Source organism: Olea europaea, unplaced genomic scaffold (genome assembly GCF_002742605.1).
Source record: "Olea europaea var. sylvestris unplaced genomic scaffold, O_europaea_v1 scaffold2014, whole genome shotgun sequence".
NCBI classification, from domain to species: domain Eukaryota; kingdom Viridiplantae; phylum Streptophyta; class Magnoliopsida; order Lamiales; family Oleaceae; genus Olea; species Olea europaea.
Window position 1 is genome coordinate 87,795 of NW_019238028.1, and position 20,568 is coordinate 108,362.

The following is a 20,568-nucleotide window of genomic DNA, read 5'->3' on the forward strand; positions in this document are numbered from 1 at the left end:
CCTTTTTCTCATTGGGTCCTGTTTGCTCGCTTTTAATGTATTATTTTCAGTTTGAAAATGAATTTTATAACAGTGATTAATGATTATTTGGAGAATGTATTTTCACAGAGTAACACGAAAAAAACAAAAGAAAAAATATAGAGTTTACATGTGAAATATTTTCATGAAAAAATTTGTGATTAAAAATAAATTTGAAGAAAATATAATTTTCAGATTGAACATAGGCTTAATAAATTTTACTTCATTTTAATTTTTTTATTTCGAAATATTAAAGTAAAATATCATAAACACTTGTGATTTCATTTTATTATATAAACAGACTATTTATATTCTCACTACAAATTTTGTTTGTTTCCTCACTTTATATACCTATACTAATTAAAAGTAAAAAAATTCTAAATGAATGGGGCCTGTCACCAAGCCATGTTGATAAGTGGCTCAACCTCAGCCCTTGATCTGAATTTTTGAAATTCAGATAAATGCAGATAAAAGGCCGGGCCTGTCATCAGGCCTATTTGTGTAGAACGGCTCCTATAAGTATTGAAGGCTAAGACTTTAACTAAGGTAGATACTTGAGCGAAATTTTATCAGACTAATACTTGAGTTTGATCCTCCTTTTAGGAGAAATGATGAAATCATTCGTGATAAGATTTAAAGTTCATCTTAATATGGTCAACATTGTTAAGAGGAGTAGCCTAAAATCTTTTTAAGTTGGTCAATATTTCGATATTTAATCGATGTGAAATTTTTATCCCTTGACACGCCCCCGCAAGATGGTGGCTCGTTTGAACAAACCAATCTTGCAATCCATTACTCATTTATTCAAACATAATCAGATCGAATCGCTTGTTAGAGTTTAATAAAATCTGACACCATATTAAAATTTGTGGTTCATCTTAATAAGATCAATATTATTAAGAGAAGTAGCCTAAGATCTTTTTAAGTTGGTCAATATTTCAATATTTAATCGATGTGGAATTTTTATCTCTTAACACTTCGATCCTTTTAAATATATATATTAATTAAAAAGTATTTATCTACACATGAAATTATCGAAACACATATTCCAACTTTTCTATTTAAATTAATTTATCCGGTGCAAACTCACATATTCTCTTTCCTGTTAATACAACTGTTGTAAAAAAAAAATTATAAAGTAAGCCACTTTGTATCTTCAAGTCCTCACGTCAAAAGTACGAGATTCACTTGAGCGTTCATGGGAAAAAATGCCGAAAGGATTTTGATAAACGCGGTACCACGCATTTCACAAAAATAACCTTAGTCCATAAAAAATAGTTAAGAGTCTAGTTAACCCAACTCATGTTCAAAGTTTAATTATTGTGCTGTCGGTCATTAGATTGTAAATTAAATATTAAGTTCATCTATAAAATACTAGTTAATTTGTCCCCAAATATCAAACTTTTCTTCTGTCAATTAATAGTTTGATAAAAGTGATGCATAAAAATATGAATTAAGCTAAATGGCCACATTGTTTGACACGTCTCTCACAATCGAGGTGTGGGTCCTGAGTGAATAAAATAATGCGGACCTCTCCATGTGAGTGAATGTGTCAATCGATGTGTCAAGATTTGTGATCATGTAGCATGACCCTGAAAATATAGGACAACCAAATGAATAAATGGAAAACTCTTAATTTAACAATAAATTTACGAAACATAAGACTCTTTGTATTTTTCCTTCCTCTCCTCTTTCTCTGACCTATTTAGGGTTCTCAAAGTACACTTGGTTTTAAGTCAAGGAATCAAAATCTTGAATCAATTTGGTTCTAACAATAGCTACGATTTGCATAACCGTGTCAAAACAGGGAAAACTTTCCCTTGATAGTTACCCAGATGAGACTGTAGTCCTCAATTTTTTAGCCATGTGCACTTTGGTCCTCAATCTTCTAATATTGGCAATTTTGGTCCTTAACTTCAATGGCGCATACCTTTTGATTCACAACTCCGAATTTGATACATTTTCTATGTTGAACTCAAAATTCAATTATCTTTTCAATAGTATATAATTTGCCCTATAAAGATTTCTGTACCCGATTTTATGCTCTAGCTCCCTCATATGCTTCATATGTAAATAGGTGCGTCAATTTGGTTCGTCGACTTGGATTGCCTGTAGCTTGACCTGAAAAAGTCCGAACCAACCCGAGTTGAGGCAAGTGGAACCAAGCCCCATTTTGAGGAGTTGGGCTCACTCATGTTACGGGCCATTTCGGCCCATGACAAGCCGACACATTGGAAGAAAAGCTGTAGGCAACTGTGTTGTTACCTACAACATGTAGATTTAAATTAAAAAAAAAAAATTAAAAAAAATGGTGAATTAACTCGATTTGATAAGGCTCAAGTCAAAAGCTCGAGTTGAGCCTAAATTTTTTGTCTGAGCTTTTAGCCCGAACCATTTTACTCTAGCCAAGCCCGAACCTCAAGTTTTGGCTCGGCTCCTTGACATCCATACATATAAATTCCTTGTTTTACTTCTTTTGATCCTTCTACATCCAAACTAACTTCTTTTTGATTGATTTAACTCCAAATTGGAATTTTCACCTAGAGAAACAACATATAAGCTAATATGAGTAGAAATTTGTCCATATAATATAATTTTAAGTAGAATTTGGAACATTAAACGCGTGAAAGTTTGTGAAAATTCGCAACATCAATTCAAGATGTTCTTTAAACACCACCATCGCAACACATCCAATATTAGCCTCATCCAAAAGCATTAAAAAGTCAACTTTTATAGTAAGGAGGATAGGAAACAAAGACTCGCATTGTCCAAGAACCATCAGCACGAGGAAAAAGGATCACCAGTAACTGACAAACACTCAGCTAACAAAGGAAAAGGAACTCAAAAGTACATGAAATTGATCTTTATTCACCCATTCCTCGCAAAAATTCCTTGCATTGGTGCTTTGCTTTCAGACTGAGGTCTCTTTCAATTGTTTTTGTTTCATTTCAGTTAACAAAAGGATCTTTTTTACATAGTCCAAGTAAGAATACATTTTTGAACTCCAATTTGAGCATAAAATCGATGCAGATGAATTGAAATGCCGGTGGCCAAATAACTGGATGGACAAGCAGCATAGTTTCACTCTGAATAAATTTAAGAATGTGTTAGCCGTTCCATGACCAATTTCACGACTGCTGGAGCATCAACAGTGACTGCCACCTTGACCGAGGGTTTATCAGACCATTCAGTTACTTCCACAAACCTGGTTTTTATGTATTGAAAGTTCAAGTTTGAAAGGGGAGATAGAAAGAGAGACAAAAAAATAGATTGCTTGAAAACCATTGAAGAGGATGCCCCAGACAAATCCCAAAGATTTTATCGGTTAAATCCTTTTACTTTCCATGAATCGAGATTAGGAAAAAAGTATAGTAAATAGTGACTGAAATCATGAAATACATATGTCAAGTTTCATTTTTATATCTATTCATTTTCCTAGGACAATGGTTGCATACTTTCCTATATCAAGTGAGCAATATTATACTTTCACTAGTACTAATTCTACAAAAAAATCGGTCAAAATATATTTCATGAACTTTTAAATGTGAGATTAGCATTAAATATTTTAAACTCAGTCTATTCACGGAGTTCAAATTGACAGTCATGTTTAATTTCATTTTATTTTCTGCAAATTGTAACTGAAAAATGAAATCTGGCAATAACTATAAAGGAACAATGGATGGGCTTGCATTAGCAGTGGAACATTTCAGTAACAGATAATATAAATAGGTATGAGCAGATCTTCTACCTTTTCTGTTTGTTATAGAACAATGTTAGACCCCTAGTGATGCCAGTAGTCTGGACTCGGACAGCACCTTCTGTACAGGTGATCAGCGAAGGATTAACAGCAGCGAGAAGGGCTGTTGGGTCGTGAAGGTAAACACCTACGAAAGAAATTTACAAGTCCCAACTAACATCAGCAGACATTTTAACAATATCTTGACGTTGCTCTAGTTCCAGTTCACTGAACCAACCTTTTGTGCTGTATGCATCATGATGATAGGAAAAATACACATCTAAAATTTTGTTTAGATACTGAGCAAACTTTCCATTTGATTCGGCCAGCTTATCTCTATCAGCATCTACAAAAGAAATGGTTAATATCAGTTTCTTAATTACTTTACTATTTTGAGTTTGGTAAATATTTTTCAAACTTATAAACTAGTCAAATATCATTTTAACCACACATTCCTTTGAACCCACAACTTTCATCTTCTTTTTAACCTAACATTTCTTGGGACCACTGTTTATAAGTACTTAAAAGCTTAGCCAAACAAAACTTTATGATGGATCGTTTACGGTGAATAATTATTATCTCATTAGGTACAAATAATTAAATAACAACTTCTGCTTCCAAAAAAAACCGATATGTTATCTCAAATGTTAAACCAAAAAAATAAGAATAATCAGTATTGTATAGCGATTCAAGCTCATTTACATAAAAATTAAATTCATATATCTGCTCCTCACTCTCTCAGTAGTTTATCCCCAGTTTTCTCCCTCCGTGTTTTGCTTTGCATACCTTTCTTCTTTCTCAGGTTCTTTTCTCTGTCTTCCGCTATTCATTCCCTCAAACCTCCTGTTTTATTTCTAGGTATTATTTTTCTTTGTTGGCATGTATTATTTCCTGTATATACAGATCTCAAAATACTTTGTACTCCAACCATTTGGCAATGGGATCAAAGTCTCTTAAGAGCTTATTTCGATGCATACACTTAATTGGAGATGATTTACTGTTGCAGCCACTGACTAGCCTTACCTATAAGGGAACCTCAATAGCTGAGATTGTGTTCACTTCAAATTATTATCTCCGCCACCTCCCCATATAAACAGTCGCTTGCAACCCTAACTCCCTCAGATAGAAATAGCTACTATTCAAGCCAACACTCTTTAAATCTAATCATACTTTTCATTGCCTATCACCAGTACCATAGGCCGCTGGTTAATTGTAAGAGTTAAAGAGAAAAGTTGATACAATCCCAAAAACACAATGGTTATGCTCATGTTAAGCTTTTGTTCATTTAATACATGTCTTCATAGGTTGAAGCTTGTGGCACTGGCATGTGTTACCTCTAAAATAATCATAGTTATCTCATATCTGGATTATTATGGATACTGAACCTATACAGGGATAAGTTAGCATATTTAGAAGCAATTTATCAACTACAGGAACAGTTAAAATTTCACAAGGTTTAATTCGCAGAAATATTTAAAAATAATCTTTGGCCGTGAACCAACCAATTAAAAATAATTTATCAACTACAGGAACAGGAGCTTTTTTAGCCCAACAGTCAACCCCATAAAAGATACCAAATCCAAAAATTTTGCCAGACAAGTTTTTGTGTATCCTCTTTTGAATTTATTAATGGTGAACTCTTATATGATCCTTGTATTATAAGCCAGATAAGCACTTAATGCTTGTTTCAGTGTCATCATATCTTCATAAGATATAGGTAACCTATACATGCAGATACAAATACATTACAATGCACTCCATCTTATAAAACGAAATAGTAGGGATAAAACGGAAAATATAGAATTGAAATTTGAACAGTAAAAATAAATGCAGTAGAGAAATAACTCTAACTTCTACTTTTACAGGTTTTCATTTAAGTTCTTAGGTGTTTCTTCAAAAAGTGTTTGTTTTGGCTGTGACCAGTTGCCTATGTTTCATGATGGACAAGTCTATTACCTGCCTCACCTAACCACTTAGACCATTATCATGTGAAAACAAACTAAAGCTTTCTGGTTCTCTGGAAAAATTTTCACCTATGTGTCCTACCGCAACTGTTGAAGAGGAAGTTGCAAATATAGTTGAAATGAACAGATAAACAGCACAATTAATATCAAGCTTGTATGACCTGTGAGAAAAATTGGTAATCACATCCTAGACACTACTATGATATTAAGAAAACATAGGATGGATAAGAGGGGTTGTAGACAGTTTACACTATTAAAAAAAACCAAAGGAAAATGATCACCAGTTAAAACAACTTGATGGGTAACATTTATCCCAACAGCCAAAACATCAGCTCCACTTGTGAATACAATATCTGCAGCCTCTGGATCTCCAAAAATCTTGTTTTCCAATCAAGATTGAAAGAAAGCAAGGAAAAAAAAATCAAGAAAATAGTGCCAGGAAATATGGCTCACACAAACAGATACTTAAATGAGAAACTCACATTTGCCTCAGCTGCAGGATTCACATTCCCATTTACTGCAAATGCACCACCAAGAAGAACAATTTGCCCAATATTTTTGACAAAGGAAGGATCTGATTGTATAGCCTGTATAATCAATTGATCTAGTTAGAATATTTCCAAAAATAACTCAAATTTGATGAACGAATTAGAAAAACTGACCAGTGCAACATTCGTTAGAGGACCCAAGGCCACCACAGTGACCTTTCCAGGATAAAGATTAGCTTGCTGGATAAGAAAATCAGCGGCAGACAGTTCAATTGGCTTTCCTTTTGGCGGAGGAAAGTTTTGGTTCCCCAGTCCATCCGTACCATGGACAAAATCAGCAATTCGAAGTTTTGTACCTTTCTTTACATGAATTGCAAATGTCGTGAATCTATAAATCATATTCCAAATAACAGAATCTGCTTTCAGAGATTTCTTTCACATTATCAAGCAGTTTAATAGATACATCAGCTACCAAACCAAAAACAACTAACAGAAAAGCATTCCAAGTTGCCTTAAGTTCCCCAGAATTTATAATGATGGCTTCCAGGTACCTTTCCCAATCATATACCTTATCCAGTTTGGTTCCTGCTTAGTCAGGAATATTGGAAGAACCGAGCTTGTACATAACATGAACCTTCGTGTCAAAAAAAAAGTAGTAGATGCATACCCAAAATCATGTGATCATTAGCATTTGAAATTTGTTATATCTCACACAAATGAAACAGACATACTCCATTCTTGAGCATGCAATTCATAAACCACCATATATCATCTACTTTGTCATTTTTGGAAAGAAATAGGACAAGTTTCTGGCTTTCTATTTTCCCTAGAAGTTAGCGACTCATAATTTCTTGACCTCCTCCTGAAAATCATATGTAAAACATCAGACACATATGACCAAAAATGAGTTCCAGAAAACCATTGACTTTATAAAGGAGATGCAGATTCTATTGGTGATATGTATTCTTTATAGGAACTCATGACTTGCTTTATAAATGAAGCCATTGATTCTCCAACAAAGGTCAGCAAACTCATTGAGTATAACTGATAGAAATGTCTAGCTATACTATTGGTAAAGATTGTTTAAATGGAACACCGTTTATGATGTGTAACCTAACTACCTAAACGTCATTCCATGTTTTTATGCACACACAATTTGTCATTTGCAGAGATCAAGAATTGATCAATTGATAAAAACTGAAAGGCAAAAGTCTATTGAAGTTGATTTTATCAGATATAAAAGCACAAAATTTAAATTATGTAATAACTATACATACGTTGATTGTCACATGAGAGCCCTCAGCCACTGGAATATCTGTCATCTCTGCTATCTCCAACTGTATTAATAGAAAATCCTCGAGAACTCAGTGGCCAAAATTATCAAAATAAAACACTAAAACTTAAAAAATTTAATTATTGCCATATAGACAGTTAACAAGAAAATGGTTGAATAAATAAATGAGAAAGCAACAGACAACAGAATAGAATCATTTTCTCAGTGATCACCATAAATAGTAAAGGTTTCATCTAACCAATCAGAGAAAGTACAACCAAGACCGAAGGAAATTCCTCCCACCCACCTACCCCCTGCGAACATGGTCACAACTAGTACATGTAAGTTTCTACTAGACTAAAAGGTTCACCTAGAGTAAAAAGTTGATGTGTATTCACAGTATTAACGGCTGCAAGTACTCATACATTCACTACAAAATTAATTACAATAACTGCAGAGGGTACAACCACAGTTATCATGAGAGTTTGCGAGGTTTCGATTATGGAAGGATTGAATGAAGAGTAAGCAGGGCCGAATTTGTTTGTTTTGATCATGGATGAACTAACTATCCATGATCAAAACTAAGGGTCTACAAGATGAGGCCTTGTAGTGCATGCTTTTTCTGGATAACAGTTTGAAGGAATAATTGCCATATTGCTGCTGGCCGAGAGTATTTAAAAACAAACGGTTCAAAATGGTTGCTGGGATAAGACTAATCATGTGGCGTATGTTTCTGATTGTAGAAATACAAGAGACACAGTGGAGAGTGGAGATCAGGAAGAACTTAAAAGCTAGCACTATTGATATGTAATCTCAATTCATACTCACAGGTGAAGGTACAAGTGGAGGTGTTGCAAATTCTATGGAGTTTCGTTGAAGCAACAAATTCCTATCAAACTAAAAGGAAATATTATAGTGCAGTTGTAAGAAATAACAAATGAGCATATTCATGAGTTAATTAAGGTAGCAAATATTTTAGGAAAAATTGTTGGAAAATCAATTGAGACATGAACATACTCAACGAAAACCATTTCATGCACCAGTCAAAAACTTGATGAAACCAACATTTTTGTAACTCATAGTAAAAGGTCAATGTTAGAGAGGATTTTTACCTTGGTGGCTTACTTTTGGAGATAATCTTGATCAAGCAGAATGGAAGAAAGGGGTCCATTAAAATGGTCAAAGATAAGTAGGAAACTATGCTTTATTAAGTTAAAATAAGTTTTTATCATATAAGACTTTTCTCCATCATAAGCCAAGAAATAAGCAAGGTTAACCTTTTATCCCTTCTTTTAACTGTGGAGACCAAGTTTACACCTTGAATAAAGCCATAATATTACAAGATTATTCAGGTGTATATAAGTTATTTAAATCACTTAGTTTATATTGTAGCCATAGTTTTTTATGAAATACTAGTATAGCTAATTGTTCACTACTGACTAACTTTCAACTTCATATTGTCAGTTCAGAGCTAATTGTCCGCGATTGACTAACTTGCAACTTCACATTGAGAGTTGTACCTTATTGACATGTTCAGAGCTAAATAAAGCACACACTGACTCTTTCTGGTTCCTATAACACCATGACCTTCCATTCGCAGCGCCCTTGCTTGGTATGTGTTTGATTTATAAACAATGGCCAAACCTATTTTATTCACACATTTAGTAGGACCACAAGTACTGTCCATTAATCCATAGCTAATTTCTCTCTATTTATAATTTAAATAGTTTATAATCACCTACCGAACAAGTAGTTAATACAACGGGAAAACTACTTTTTTAGAAGTAAAAAGGCTAGTAATTATCTCGCTGCTCTGATTCAAAGGCTGAACCTTGATCTCGAATTAAAATACACTTCACAATAGCCGAAAACCAATAAGATGATCGAGATATAATAAATAAAAAATTAACGAATATGAGTACCAGATGCAAAGCATTTTTAGTGGCGAGAGTTGTGTAGACATTGCCATAAATAGTACTGAGCCCAATCACTTCCACTTCCGGCGATTTTAGAGCCAAAAAAATCGCCATCGCATCATCTGTACAAATAAAAATTCAGCACATCAATACTCATTACAAAGCAACAAAATCCGAATCAAAGCAGGTTATGTGATATACCAATGCCAGGATCCGTATCGATGATGATTTTCTTGGGTTCTGCCATGATTTGATCGGATGTTATGCAAGAATCGATATGGGTTAGTGCTGACCAGTAACTGACGAAGAACTTTGATGCGTTTTTTTTTGTTTTTTTTTTTCCTTTTTAATCAATTATATTAATTATTCTAACTGTTATTAGTGGTGTTTACTGCTTCATGGCCAAGTTTGACAACCATTTTGTTGACAATAAGTTTTTAATTAGTAATATTTTGGAAAACGTACGATTAAAAAGTAGAAATTATTTTTGAATTTCTGTGAAAATGTGTGATTAAAAATGAGAATGAGAAAAAGATAATTTTGAAAGAATGATTTCAAGTATGGGCATATATCTATTTTTAAGACTAGCTGGAAACAAAGATCATTTCTATAAAGTGTTTATGGGCGTGTTGGATCCCTTTAATTTTTGAAAAATATATTATGAAATAATAAATTGATGGAGAATATGTGATTAAAAAAGATGGAAGAGTTTTTTGTTTGCATGTGATATTATTTTTAATAAAGAATGTGTAATTAAAAACGAGTATTGTATAAAAAATAATGTGATAAAATATAAAATAATGGGTGACAAACAGAAATATATGGTTATAATATCTAGAAAGGGAAAAATTCACAAATCCTGCTTGTATAGAGACTTCACAAATCAGGTTTTAAGTTTACAAAATGCAAAAGTCAGGTTTCTTAGTTAATTAATTAAAAATATTTATTAACTAAATATAACAAGGTCACAATTATATAATTAATGGTCACATATACATAATTATAGGCCACAATTTATTTATTGATCACATATTATCAAATTAATTGATCACATATTATCAAATTAATTGATCACAGATTATTTCGATGTCACAAATCAAAAGTTTTTTAGGTCACAATTTATTTCGTTGGTCATAGATCAGAAAATTATAGGTTACAGTTTTTCTATCAGTCACATATTTTCAAATTTGTTGGTCACATATTATTTTTCGATCACAAATTATCAAAATTTTAGGTGACAATTTACCAAATACTTGGTCACAAACACCAAATAATTGGTCACAGACCTCCGCCACCAACACCACTGGTCCACTGCCAATTGCTCACCACCATCACCATAGTTTAATTATAGTTGGTCATAGACGTCAAAATAGTTGGTCACAGATTCCAAACACCCACACCACCGAGCTCGATCCAGCACCACCAATAACAACACACCACAATCTACGTCTGCACCACAATTGGTCAAACACCACACATCGATAGTGCCACCAACACCGCCGCAATCACAACGTACACACACCACCACGGTATCCAACCACACACTACCATCACCACAAGGAGTATCAACACCACCACCACACCCGAATGTCGCCATTGTTGAAAACCACAAAAATCCCAAACCACCACCACCACTACACTTTGAGGTCGCCCCTACTGAAAACCGTAGTAGCCCTAAACCACCATTACCACCACCATAAGCAACATCAAAACCACCACACACCCTTCAACATACCCATGCAAGTTTCCCAACCTGAAACTCGCTGATTCACTCCTACACCTGTTCGAACTCGCCCAACTCACTCTCGAACTTATTCGACCTCTTCTTCAACTTCTTCAAGTTGAAATCCAACCTACCATCCTACCCACCCGGCACCACCATCGCATCCACCACCACTCCAAAAACTAACAAACGCACCAATACACTTCCACACACACTGAAATTACACAAATCAACAAACATTTTTCCGTCGTGGCAGCGCTGCTACATCATCGTCAACCAGCATTGCCGCACAACATAGCCACGACGGCGCCACGCATCACCTTAGTGAGCACTAACTTCAATGCTCACAGCGGCACTCAGATCAACATTTGATGGTTTTGCAGCAGCCACGACATCGACGATCGTCGTGAAACCAACGCTCGTCGTGGCACCTGTGCTAGTTGCGATGTCGCGCGGTGCTGTGAGTTCGACGTGCATTGTTGATGTGGGCGGTGGTCTCCGACAGTGGGAGGCGGCGTCGGTGTAGGTTGAGTGAGAGAGTAAGGAGAGAAAATGGAGTGACGTGAATTTGAATTTAGGGTTTCAAATTAGATTGGTATGATATATTTTATTATTAATATTAATAATTAAATCAATACCTGAATTTTGAATTAAAAACCTTTTCACTTGATTATTGCACTATGATCTTCAAATGTCTGGAATTTTGTAATTTCCACATCTAGAAATGAGTTATGATAAGTGAACAATTCTTGAGAATTTATCAAAATGTATGGATAAAAAGAGACTTTACTATTTTATAAACATGAACCAAAAAGTTGTAATTTTAAGATATTTTGTTTTGTTAATTAATAAATATTTTTTTTATTTCGGTTAAATTGCAAGTTGCACAATAGAGTGAGCAATTAAAAGTTATCAATTGCAGTAGAAGTCCCAAACTTTTGAAACATTAGCAAACTTTTCTCAAACATTTGATTTGTTGCAACTAGTGACGATAATGGGCCGAGCCGAGCCGGCCTGACCCTTTAACCCATGAGCTCGGCTTGAGCTCGTGGCTTGTGAAAGATGAGTCGAGCTCGGCTCAGCCCACAAGCCGCTCATGAGCTCGTGATTTTTTAAAGTTTTTTTACCTTTTTTTTTTATTTGCACATTTTTTATTTTTTTTTTATAAATTTGCATTTTTTTATGAGCCTACGAGCTCGACTCTTGGCCTCGTCAAAAATGGCTCGTGGGATTGAGCCCCCTGCTCGGGACGAGCCTGAGCCGCCCAAGGAGCCGAATTTTAACGAGCCAAGTCGACGAGCCACTCGACTTGTTTGACATCCCTAGTTGTAGCTGTCACGGTGTCACCCCTAACATTTCTTAACATTGCAGGTGAAACACTTTTGGACGATTTCCATCCACAATTTCGTTAATTGACCAAAAATTTAACTTTGACCACATTTTTAATATTTTAAAAAGGATAAAAGAACAAATTTTTATTTATCACATTAAATAATAATTAAAATAAAAAATAAAAAAAACAAAACCATGTTTTCTTTCTCCCACCCCACCGCCGCCACCAAATTTCTTACAGACATGGTGGCGACGACGGAGAACAAGAACCCAATGAGAATTATGTTAGAGATACAGAGAAGATTAATTCATCTCCCCCGACACATTTAATCCCTATTTCTATACATAAACCTATACATATATACATATAATCATACACATAAATTTTTTTGTTTATGAACGTAATATTATAGATTTTTATCTCAGTTCTATTTATAATGTTACAGTGTGATCTTTCAAGTGTTGTTTAAAATTTTCTTACTAGAGAGAGGGAAAAAAAAAGGGAAAATATTCTGTTTTTATTTTATTATTTTACCGTGTAAGATCCCCACACGAATACATTAATAAATTCACCCCACCCAATCTTGATAAAACCCTCAGAATTCACCGTCTTTTTCTGCTGTTACATTTTTATTTTGCAGCTGTAATTGGCAAGAAGAGGTGACTGGGACTGGAACTCCTCTTCATGATGCTTGAAGATTCAGACGGCGGTGCCAACGCCGTGAAGGGTGCTGAAAGTGGTGAAGTTGGGCTTGGAAGCGGCGATTTTGGGGAGGAAGATAATTGGGAATTGAAGAAGGTGATAGAAGTGGTGGCGGCGGTGGAAACCGGTGGCCGAGGCAGGAAACACTCACCCTTTTAAAAATTCGATCTGATGTGGATGTTGCTTTGAATTAATCTTCTCAGTAACTTTTGTGTAAGGAATTTGGAGGTGGAGGAAGAAGACAAGGTTGTGTTTTTTTATTTTTTAATTTAATTATTATTTAATGTGATAAATGAAAATTTACTTTCTTATCCCTTTTAAAATATTAAATATGTGATAAAAGTTAAATTTTTGGTCAACTAACAAAATTGTGGACGAAAATTATCTAAAAGGGCTTCACCTGTAACGTTTGGAAATGTTAGGTGTGAAGGCTGCAACAAATCAAAAGTTTGAAAAAAGTCTACTAATATTTCAAAGGTTTAGGACTTCTGCTACAATTTTTCCTTGTGATAATATGAGTTAGATGCTTGTGTGAAAAAGTGTAAAAAAAAATAATGCATATTTTGATGGATAACAATTTGTCCTAAATCGTCTAATAGATGTTGGTATTCTACTTGGGTTGTGGATTGGTTATTCTACCAGTTAGAGTACACAATTTGTCTTGATTGTGATAATTATTCGTTCGTGAGTAGTGTATTAGTACATTTGAAAGTGTATTGGACTGAATAAAATAAAGTGTTGATCAATTTAGAGTAGGATCGTGCCAAAAATTTAATCACATGTAACTGTCTTATTGATAACCTAAATTCGCTACAAGCTAGTGGTCACTATTCGTGAAATTGAAGTTCTTTGATATTTCAATGAACAAGATCAATTATAATTCTCAACACTTCGATATGTTGGTATTATTAGAAATTGAAGTAGCAAACATGTATTCGCTTTTTGATTCTGTCATTTTATTTGATAGGTTAATTAGTCCACGTGAGTGTTTTCTTTTGGGAACAATTTAAATCCGAGCTCAATATTTGGAATTCTCAAATCATTCATCATGTTATAGTTTCACGAATAAACTTTTAAAGAAAATGAGAAATGCAATTGCTATAATAATTAGAAGGACAAAACGATCATTTAGCCTTGATCTAATTGTTCAACATTTGATGGGAATAATATATATTGATGACACGTCAAGAAGATATAAACCTCAGAAAATTAATTTATATTGCTCAAGTGACTTTTGTATAATTTAAGAGTTCAATTTGTCGTCTTTGAAGGAATAAGGAGAAACTAATAAGTATATTGTACAGTCTCAAATTGGTTTGATTGGGTATAATTATTATAGCATAGCTTAAGTAAAAGTGCTAGACTTAATTTTAGTAATAATAAAAATCCATAAAGTTCATGTAACTCAACTGAGTGAGACTTATAAAGTTGGCTGCCCGGTCACAAAATCTATCTTTGAAAATTTTTAAAAACTTTATTTGTCGTCTCATTTCGGTACTTATACAAGTCGAAATATGCAAATAGGGTGTCAAAACGAAGGTCTCGCCACGAACTATTAAACGAGCTAACATAGAAAAGCTATCTATGCACGAAGCACTCGGAAAGATGTTTTGAATAGAACTTCTCGATCCTGACAAAATACTCCATAAATTTCTAATTTCCTACTTTCAGCCCTATACTTCTGATTGATTCAATTGAGTCCTCAAATAAATAATAATATTTCAATTGGGTTCCTCAATCGTGTGTTTAAGTCTCGATTTTTCAGTGATTTCGAATTTAAATAAATTCTAAAATGACGAGAATTTTTGGGACGTCACAAGCTCAAGCCAAGCCAACGGCTTGTGCCAATTGACATTCTTAAATCACACCCATTCACTGGCCCCCATTTTCCCCACCCTTTTGATTTCAACTTTTTTACTATATCTTAAGCGAGATGAGAAATTAGTGGAAGCTCGTGGTATGCAACTATTAGAATGTTGTTCAACAATCAATAAAAAGTACGGAATAAAAAGTGGAAGTAAGATTTAAAAAAAAAAAAAAGTTCAACTATGCGACCGCATAAGCCATTTGGCGTGCGGTCGCATGTTCATATCGGTAAAATCAACTATGCGGTCGTGATCGCATAGAGCAAAAAAAATAATAATAATAAATAAATAAATAAATAAAAATAGGTGTTTATGTCGTTGTCATTTGAAATTCTAGTGGCATATAAATATGTGATTTTGAGGTTCATTATTTTTATATAAAAAACCATTTTGTGATTATAATTTCATTCCACAAAAAATCAAAGCTCCTGCAAATCATTTGCCAATAATCCCTTCAAGCATCCAAATTTCAATATGAGAAATGACAAATATCGTTTGAGGACAACGATTACATGATTAGACCATCTTCATCTTCTTAAAATTTCTACTTCGTTTTCTTCTCCATTCCTTTTTGTGCCAACATTATTTTCGAACAACTCAAACTTGATCTTATTTTTGAAAGGGATTTATGACAATGACGACTGTAGAAATAAAAATGGATAATAATGTTGAGACCACATTTGTTCAAATGTTCTAAATTTTTGTTTATTATCACACTCGTGCTCCTACATTTTTTTTTTTTGGTCGCATTTTATCCCCAAATTTACATTAATTAGCACATTTTAATCTTTGATGATAGTTTATATCTAAATATGTATTAGTGTGTTTAGAAATGAATAACAAATATATTGCCACACTTTCATATTTTTTTAGTTTTTTCTTATTTTAAAATATGTGGGGAAAATAAGGGTACATTTGGCATAGTTGTTATGAGTAGAGCTTTTGACCGTAGAAGTTTTAGTAAAATGCAATTGACTACTTTGTTGTGAATCAAAAAAGTATTGTGTATATTAAATTGACATTTGTTAGTAGAACCGTAAAAGTATTGTGTTTTACTTTTATATTTATTTAATTGGATTAGAAGTTAGAAAGTTTTTAATAAATTGATATATTTTTCCTTAATTTTAAAAGTTCATCAAATGACTTCAAAATTTGAACTTCTCTAAACAAATTTTTGAAGTTTTCTTTTTTAATCAAATAGTACCATTTGACTATAAATAAGTAGTCAATATTTTAACAAAAGAACTTTTAACCGCATCAATGTTTTTTATGCCTTCTTAGAGGACTTTCATGAATAGATATATTAATTAATAAAAGATACTTGCAAATACGAAAGTCCTGGTCAATTTTCTTCTAGAACCAGGCCACTCGGTTGCGCCGCCTACTAGAAAAATCGACAATCAAAACCACCAAGAATCCAACATAGAAGAAAATTGTAGTCATTTTCGTCTTCTTAGAAAAAAGAATTCATTGCAATCAATTTCTCTTATTTTCTAGCTATTTCTTGTCATGGTTGTTAAGGATATATAATTCAATAGAAATAATAAAAATTTAATTATCTAAACCATTTAATAAAAATAAAATAAAATTATGAACTGTTTAGATATATTTTTATAAATTTAATCAAAATCAAATATAAACATCGATTATACATTAATAATCAACGTTCATTATTATACAGATGTTTAATGAGATTCACAACTATAAACTACACGTCTTATTAAAAAAAAAAAAAAGGTTAAACCCTAACCTTAAGGGTCCCCCACCACCCCTACCCTGGAGCATCGTGAGGGAGGTAAATCGCAGGTTATACCTCCAATGGTACAGGGTGGAAGGCTGCTTGTACATTTGCACTTACCCAAGAGCCAAATCCATATTTCAGGATTCGAACCCTTGACGCAGCAGCCTCAAGTAAAGCTGAATTTCTTCACCCTCCCCTTTTACCACTTGGAGATGTGCTCGGGGGCATGAACTACACGTCTTATTAATTTGTCAAAAGGAGGCGAACGAAGTCTTCATCAAATTCATGACACTTTTTAAATCTTTGTCTACCAACCAATCCATAGTCATTTATATGTTTCAGTAAGTGAGTTAGGTGAACAAGAAAAACGACAGAGACTTTGACTTTTACTAGTCCCCTTTGACTGGATTGAAAGAACTTAGCAAAGAAATATATCTACAAAATTAATTTCGATTAGTATTACAAATTATTGTACATTAATATTTGACAATAGATTATATCAAAATGTAAGTTTATTTCACTTTTTAAGTCAAACCACTACAGTAAAGTATTTATCCATGCTGAAAAAACAAAATAAAGTACAAACAATGAACTAAATTCAACAAAATCTAAGTTGACGACACTCTCTAAAAATGGTAAAATTAAGAATTTGTTATATGTGTTTTTAAGTTTATAATTCATTCAAATCTTTTAAATTCTCCCTATTAATGAAATCCTTATAAATTATTGAGGTATTGAGGACACCTAGATTTTGAAATCTCAGTTAGTAGGATTTTTAAAATTCATACAAATCTCAATTAAGGACACTCCAAAAGAGACTACGAGTTAAAAATAAAGCCTCCAATTGGTAAAATTTATAAATTATTTATAAACTATACATTATAATGAATACACAAGAAATATTCACTTATTCACGTTTCACTTATATTATTTTTTAATTAAATTGTTTATAAATTCTTCCTAAGTGAAAGCTAAAATAAAAAACAATGTGATATCTCACATGCCCGCTTTATTTTAAAAAATAATGCTAATGGTGCTAGAATACCATTTTAGGTGTACTCACACTATGCGAGAGGCTGAATGTAAGGTAGAATAACGTGAATTATTTAATTGTTCATCTGATTTAGTGACACTTAGTGCTACCTAATTTGGTGTTAAAATACTTGTGGTGCTAAATAATATGACTCTATTTAAAATTTTATATGCAAAATAATATTTTATATGAAATATTAAAGGGTAAAGTTCATGAGTGTAATTAAAAATTTTAGGTCACTAAACTGCGGTTTGTCTCAATTTGTCATTGAATTTCAATTTAGTTTCAAATTCACCACTATCAAATTCTATTACTTACCAATCCACAAAATGACTAAAAGTGTTTGGTGGACAGCTATAATGTAGTTAATCTTTTACATAATCGTTTTGGAATACTAATAAGTGTATTTTATACAATTACATAGGTCCATATAAAAGACATTTTACTTACATTCTGAGTATTAGAATTGATTTCTATAGAGTTTTGTTTTGCATAATGAAATCTCCATACTCAAGTTACATTAGTGAAAAGGGCAAGAAAATGAGAAGAAATCAACCTTTCAAAGTGAAGATTAAAAACAGAGCATTGAAAGATAAGAAAGGTGAAAAAAGCAAGAAGAACCAAAGTGTTTTGAAGTGGCATTGAAAATTGGAAGATGAAAACTTAAAAAGAAGCATAATGGGAAGCCAATGAGCACACCAGATGGGAAAATTAGAGCACAAAATTTGATAAAAAGATCTCACAAAGCAAATAATAAATCATTAGAAACCGGGGGGGGGGGGGGGGTCTATAGGGTCAATTGACCCCCCAGTTTCTGCATTTTTATTAATTTTTTTGTTAGAATGTCAAAGTTTGAAATTTACGCTATAAATATATTATGCAACTGACAGCTCCAAACTCAACTTTGTGCCTTTGTATATCTTTCTCCCAATCTGTCGAGCCATTACCATTTACGGATTACTCACCGTTTGAGAATTTGATTGTGATCCCCTAATTCAAAGTGTCTGGATCCGTCCCTAATTAGAAAGATAATTGAATGAGTTCCAACACTTTTTACCAATCACAATTTTGAGTCTTCTACCTAACATTATACACAAATTACTAAATGCGGCTTGAGTAAAGGGGCGGAGCTTGCACCAGCCGGCTCTGATGCCCGCAAAAGCCGCGAAACTTACAAGCACAGCTGTTGACACATAAAAATTCAGCCCAGATCGAACAGCCCAGAGAGTAAAGCCCAATTGGAAGATCCCCAAATCAGATATCCCAAAGAACGAAATTCAATTAAACGAATCAAGGTGAATGCCCAAATAAGGGGCCCAATAGTGCGGTAATGCCATCGCCCAAGTTTGCAAGTCGCTCAGAATCTGAACGAATAGAGTGGCATACGGTCGCCCAGAGTCTTGTCCAAATCTTCAAGTCGCCCAAGGTATCAACAAACATAATGCATTATGATTATCAAGAAATGCAGTTATTGAGACAGTTGCTAAAGTAACCTTATCACGTTCCACGACTCAAGGGATTCAATCGAAAGCGGTTGAACGATGCAAGATAATGGCAGCAGTTAAAAGGACAGTTTCATGACAAAATGGCCACTACAAAGAAAGTGGGTAGTTATAGGGCGATCAAGCAGTTTTCTTAGAGCAGTTAATCACAAAGGGATTGCCTATGAAGTATAAAAGGGAGAAAGACCTTAGAAGCAAAGGACCGAATCCAAAACTCTCGAACAGAGAATATGTAATTTTCATTCCTTTAGTTTTTAGACTTAAACACTTCCTTTTCTGTAACTCGTGTGCTTGCGCCCCTTGGAGGCACGTTGTTTTCCGTTTCCAATTGTAAAGTTCATCGCCAATAAAAAGAACACCCCTTTTTGGGACTTTGTCTCAAGAGGTTTCGTCCCTTACACAATCGTCTGATCCTCTTTAATTGTTAGCGAATTAACACGCGCGAAACAATTTGGCACGCCCGGTGGGACAGTGGTGTTAGGTGTTGAAAGTGCAAAAGGTGAAACAATATGCCTCAGAGATCCGACAAGGAAGGAGCAAGTCAGGGAGGAATCCAGTCTGTAATCGAGCGATATGAGGAGCAACATGCCTCTCCACGAACAGATGGACAAAATCAGAGCAGTAACAGTCGTTACGAACCAATGACGGAGCTGAGTCCTCGAACCATGCGTGCATTGCTTGGAGAACTCACACAAGACGTCGTTGAACAGGTAAATCTTCGAAGTATTCATAATATGGAAAGATTTACACAAAATGGTAATGCACACTATGACAATATGGCCAAACAACTAAAGACGTTGAATGAAACAATGAACAAGTTAGTGGGCCAAATATGTCAACCAGCTATACCTCTTACAAATCACTTTCAAACTAGGACGATCATAGGACATAATCCTTCGGTCCCAAATATAAGTCAAGGGGTAGAACCACTTGCTGGCCCCTCTACTTCAAACCAAGGAGGTGCTACAATACCAAATCAAAGTAGTAGTAGTGGTATGCCTAACTTGGGGGGTAATACAAACGTGAGAGATAATGTCCTAAACAATGGACAGAATATTCCACGTGATAACGAGGGGGTAGATGTCCAGGCTAATGGTAATGGCCCTAATTATGGTAATTTTGTTGCCAATCAAGGACCAAACATCAGACATCATGCAAATCAACCGGTTAATCAGCCTGTAGGAATTCCATATGATCCCAATGTCATGTTGAGAAATCAGATTATGGAAATCGTGCAGGATCAGATGGCCTTTGGGGTGCGTCCTGTCATTAGA

General features: G+C 34.1%; 1 protein-coding gene across 2 annotated transcripts; it reads right to left on the minus strand.

Moving 5' to 3' along the window:
- Positions 1-2,714: 2,714 nt before the first annotated feature.
- Positions 2,715-9,743, minus strand: LOC111379651 (probable uridine nucleosidase 2). Of its 2 annotated transcripts, XM_023003077.1 has the most exons (9): positions 9,597-9,743; positions 9,402-9,517; positions 7,484-7,543; positions 6,381-6,566; positions 6,201-6,305; positions 6,000-6,096; positions 3,993-4,100; positions 3,767-3,902; positions 2,715-3,223 (listed from the first exon to the last, which is right to left on the minus strand). In XM_023003077.1, the coding sequence occupies exons 1-9, from the start codon at positions 9,640-9,642 to the stop codon at positions 3,115-3,117; spliced, it is 963 nt and encodes a 320-aa protein (XP_022858845.1). In that variant the 5' UTR covers positions 9,643-9,743; the 3' UTR covers positions 2,715-3,114. The 2 variants fall into 2 exon arrangements, with proteins under 2 accessions (XP_022858845.1, XP_022858846.1); XM_023003078.1 differs by lacking the exon at positions 9,597-9,743 and having other exon boundaries at positions 6,381-7,068; positions 9,402-9,462.
- Between the last annotated feature and the right edge of the window lie 10,825 nt (positions 9,744-20,568).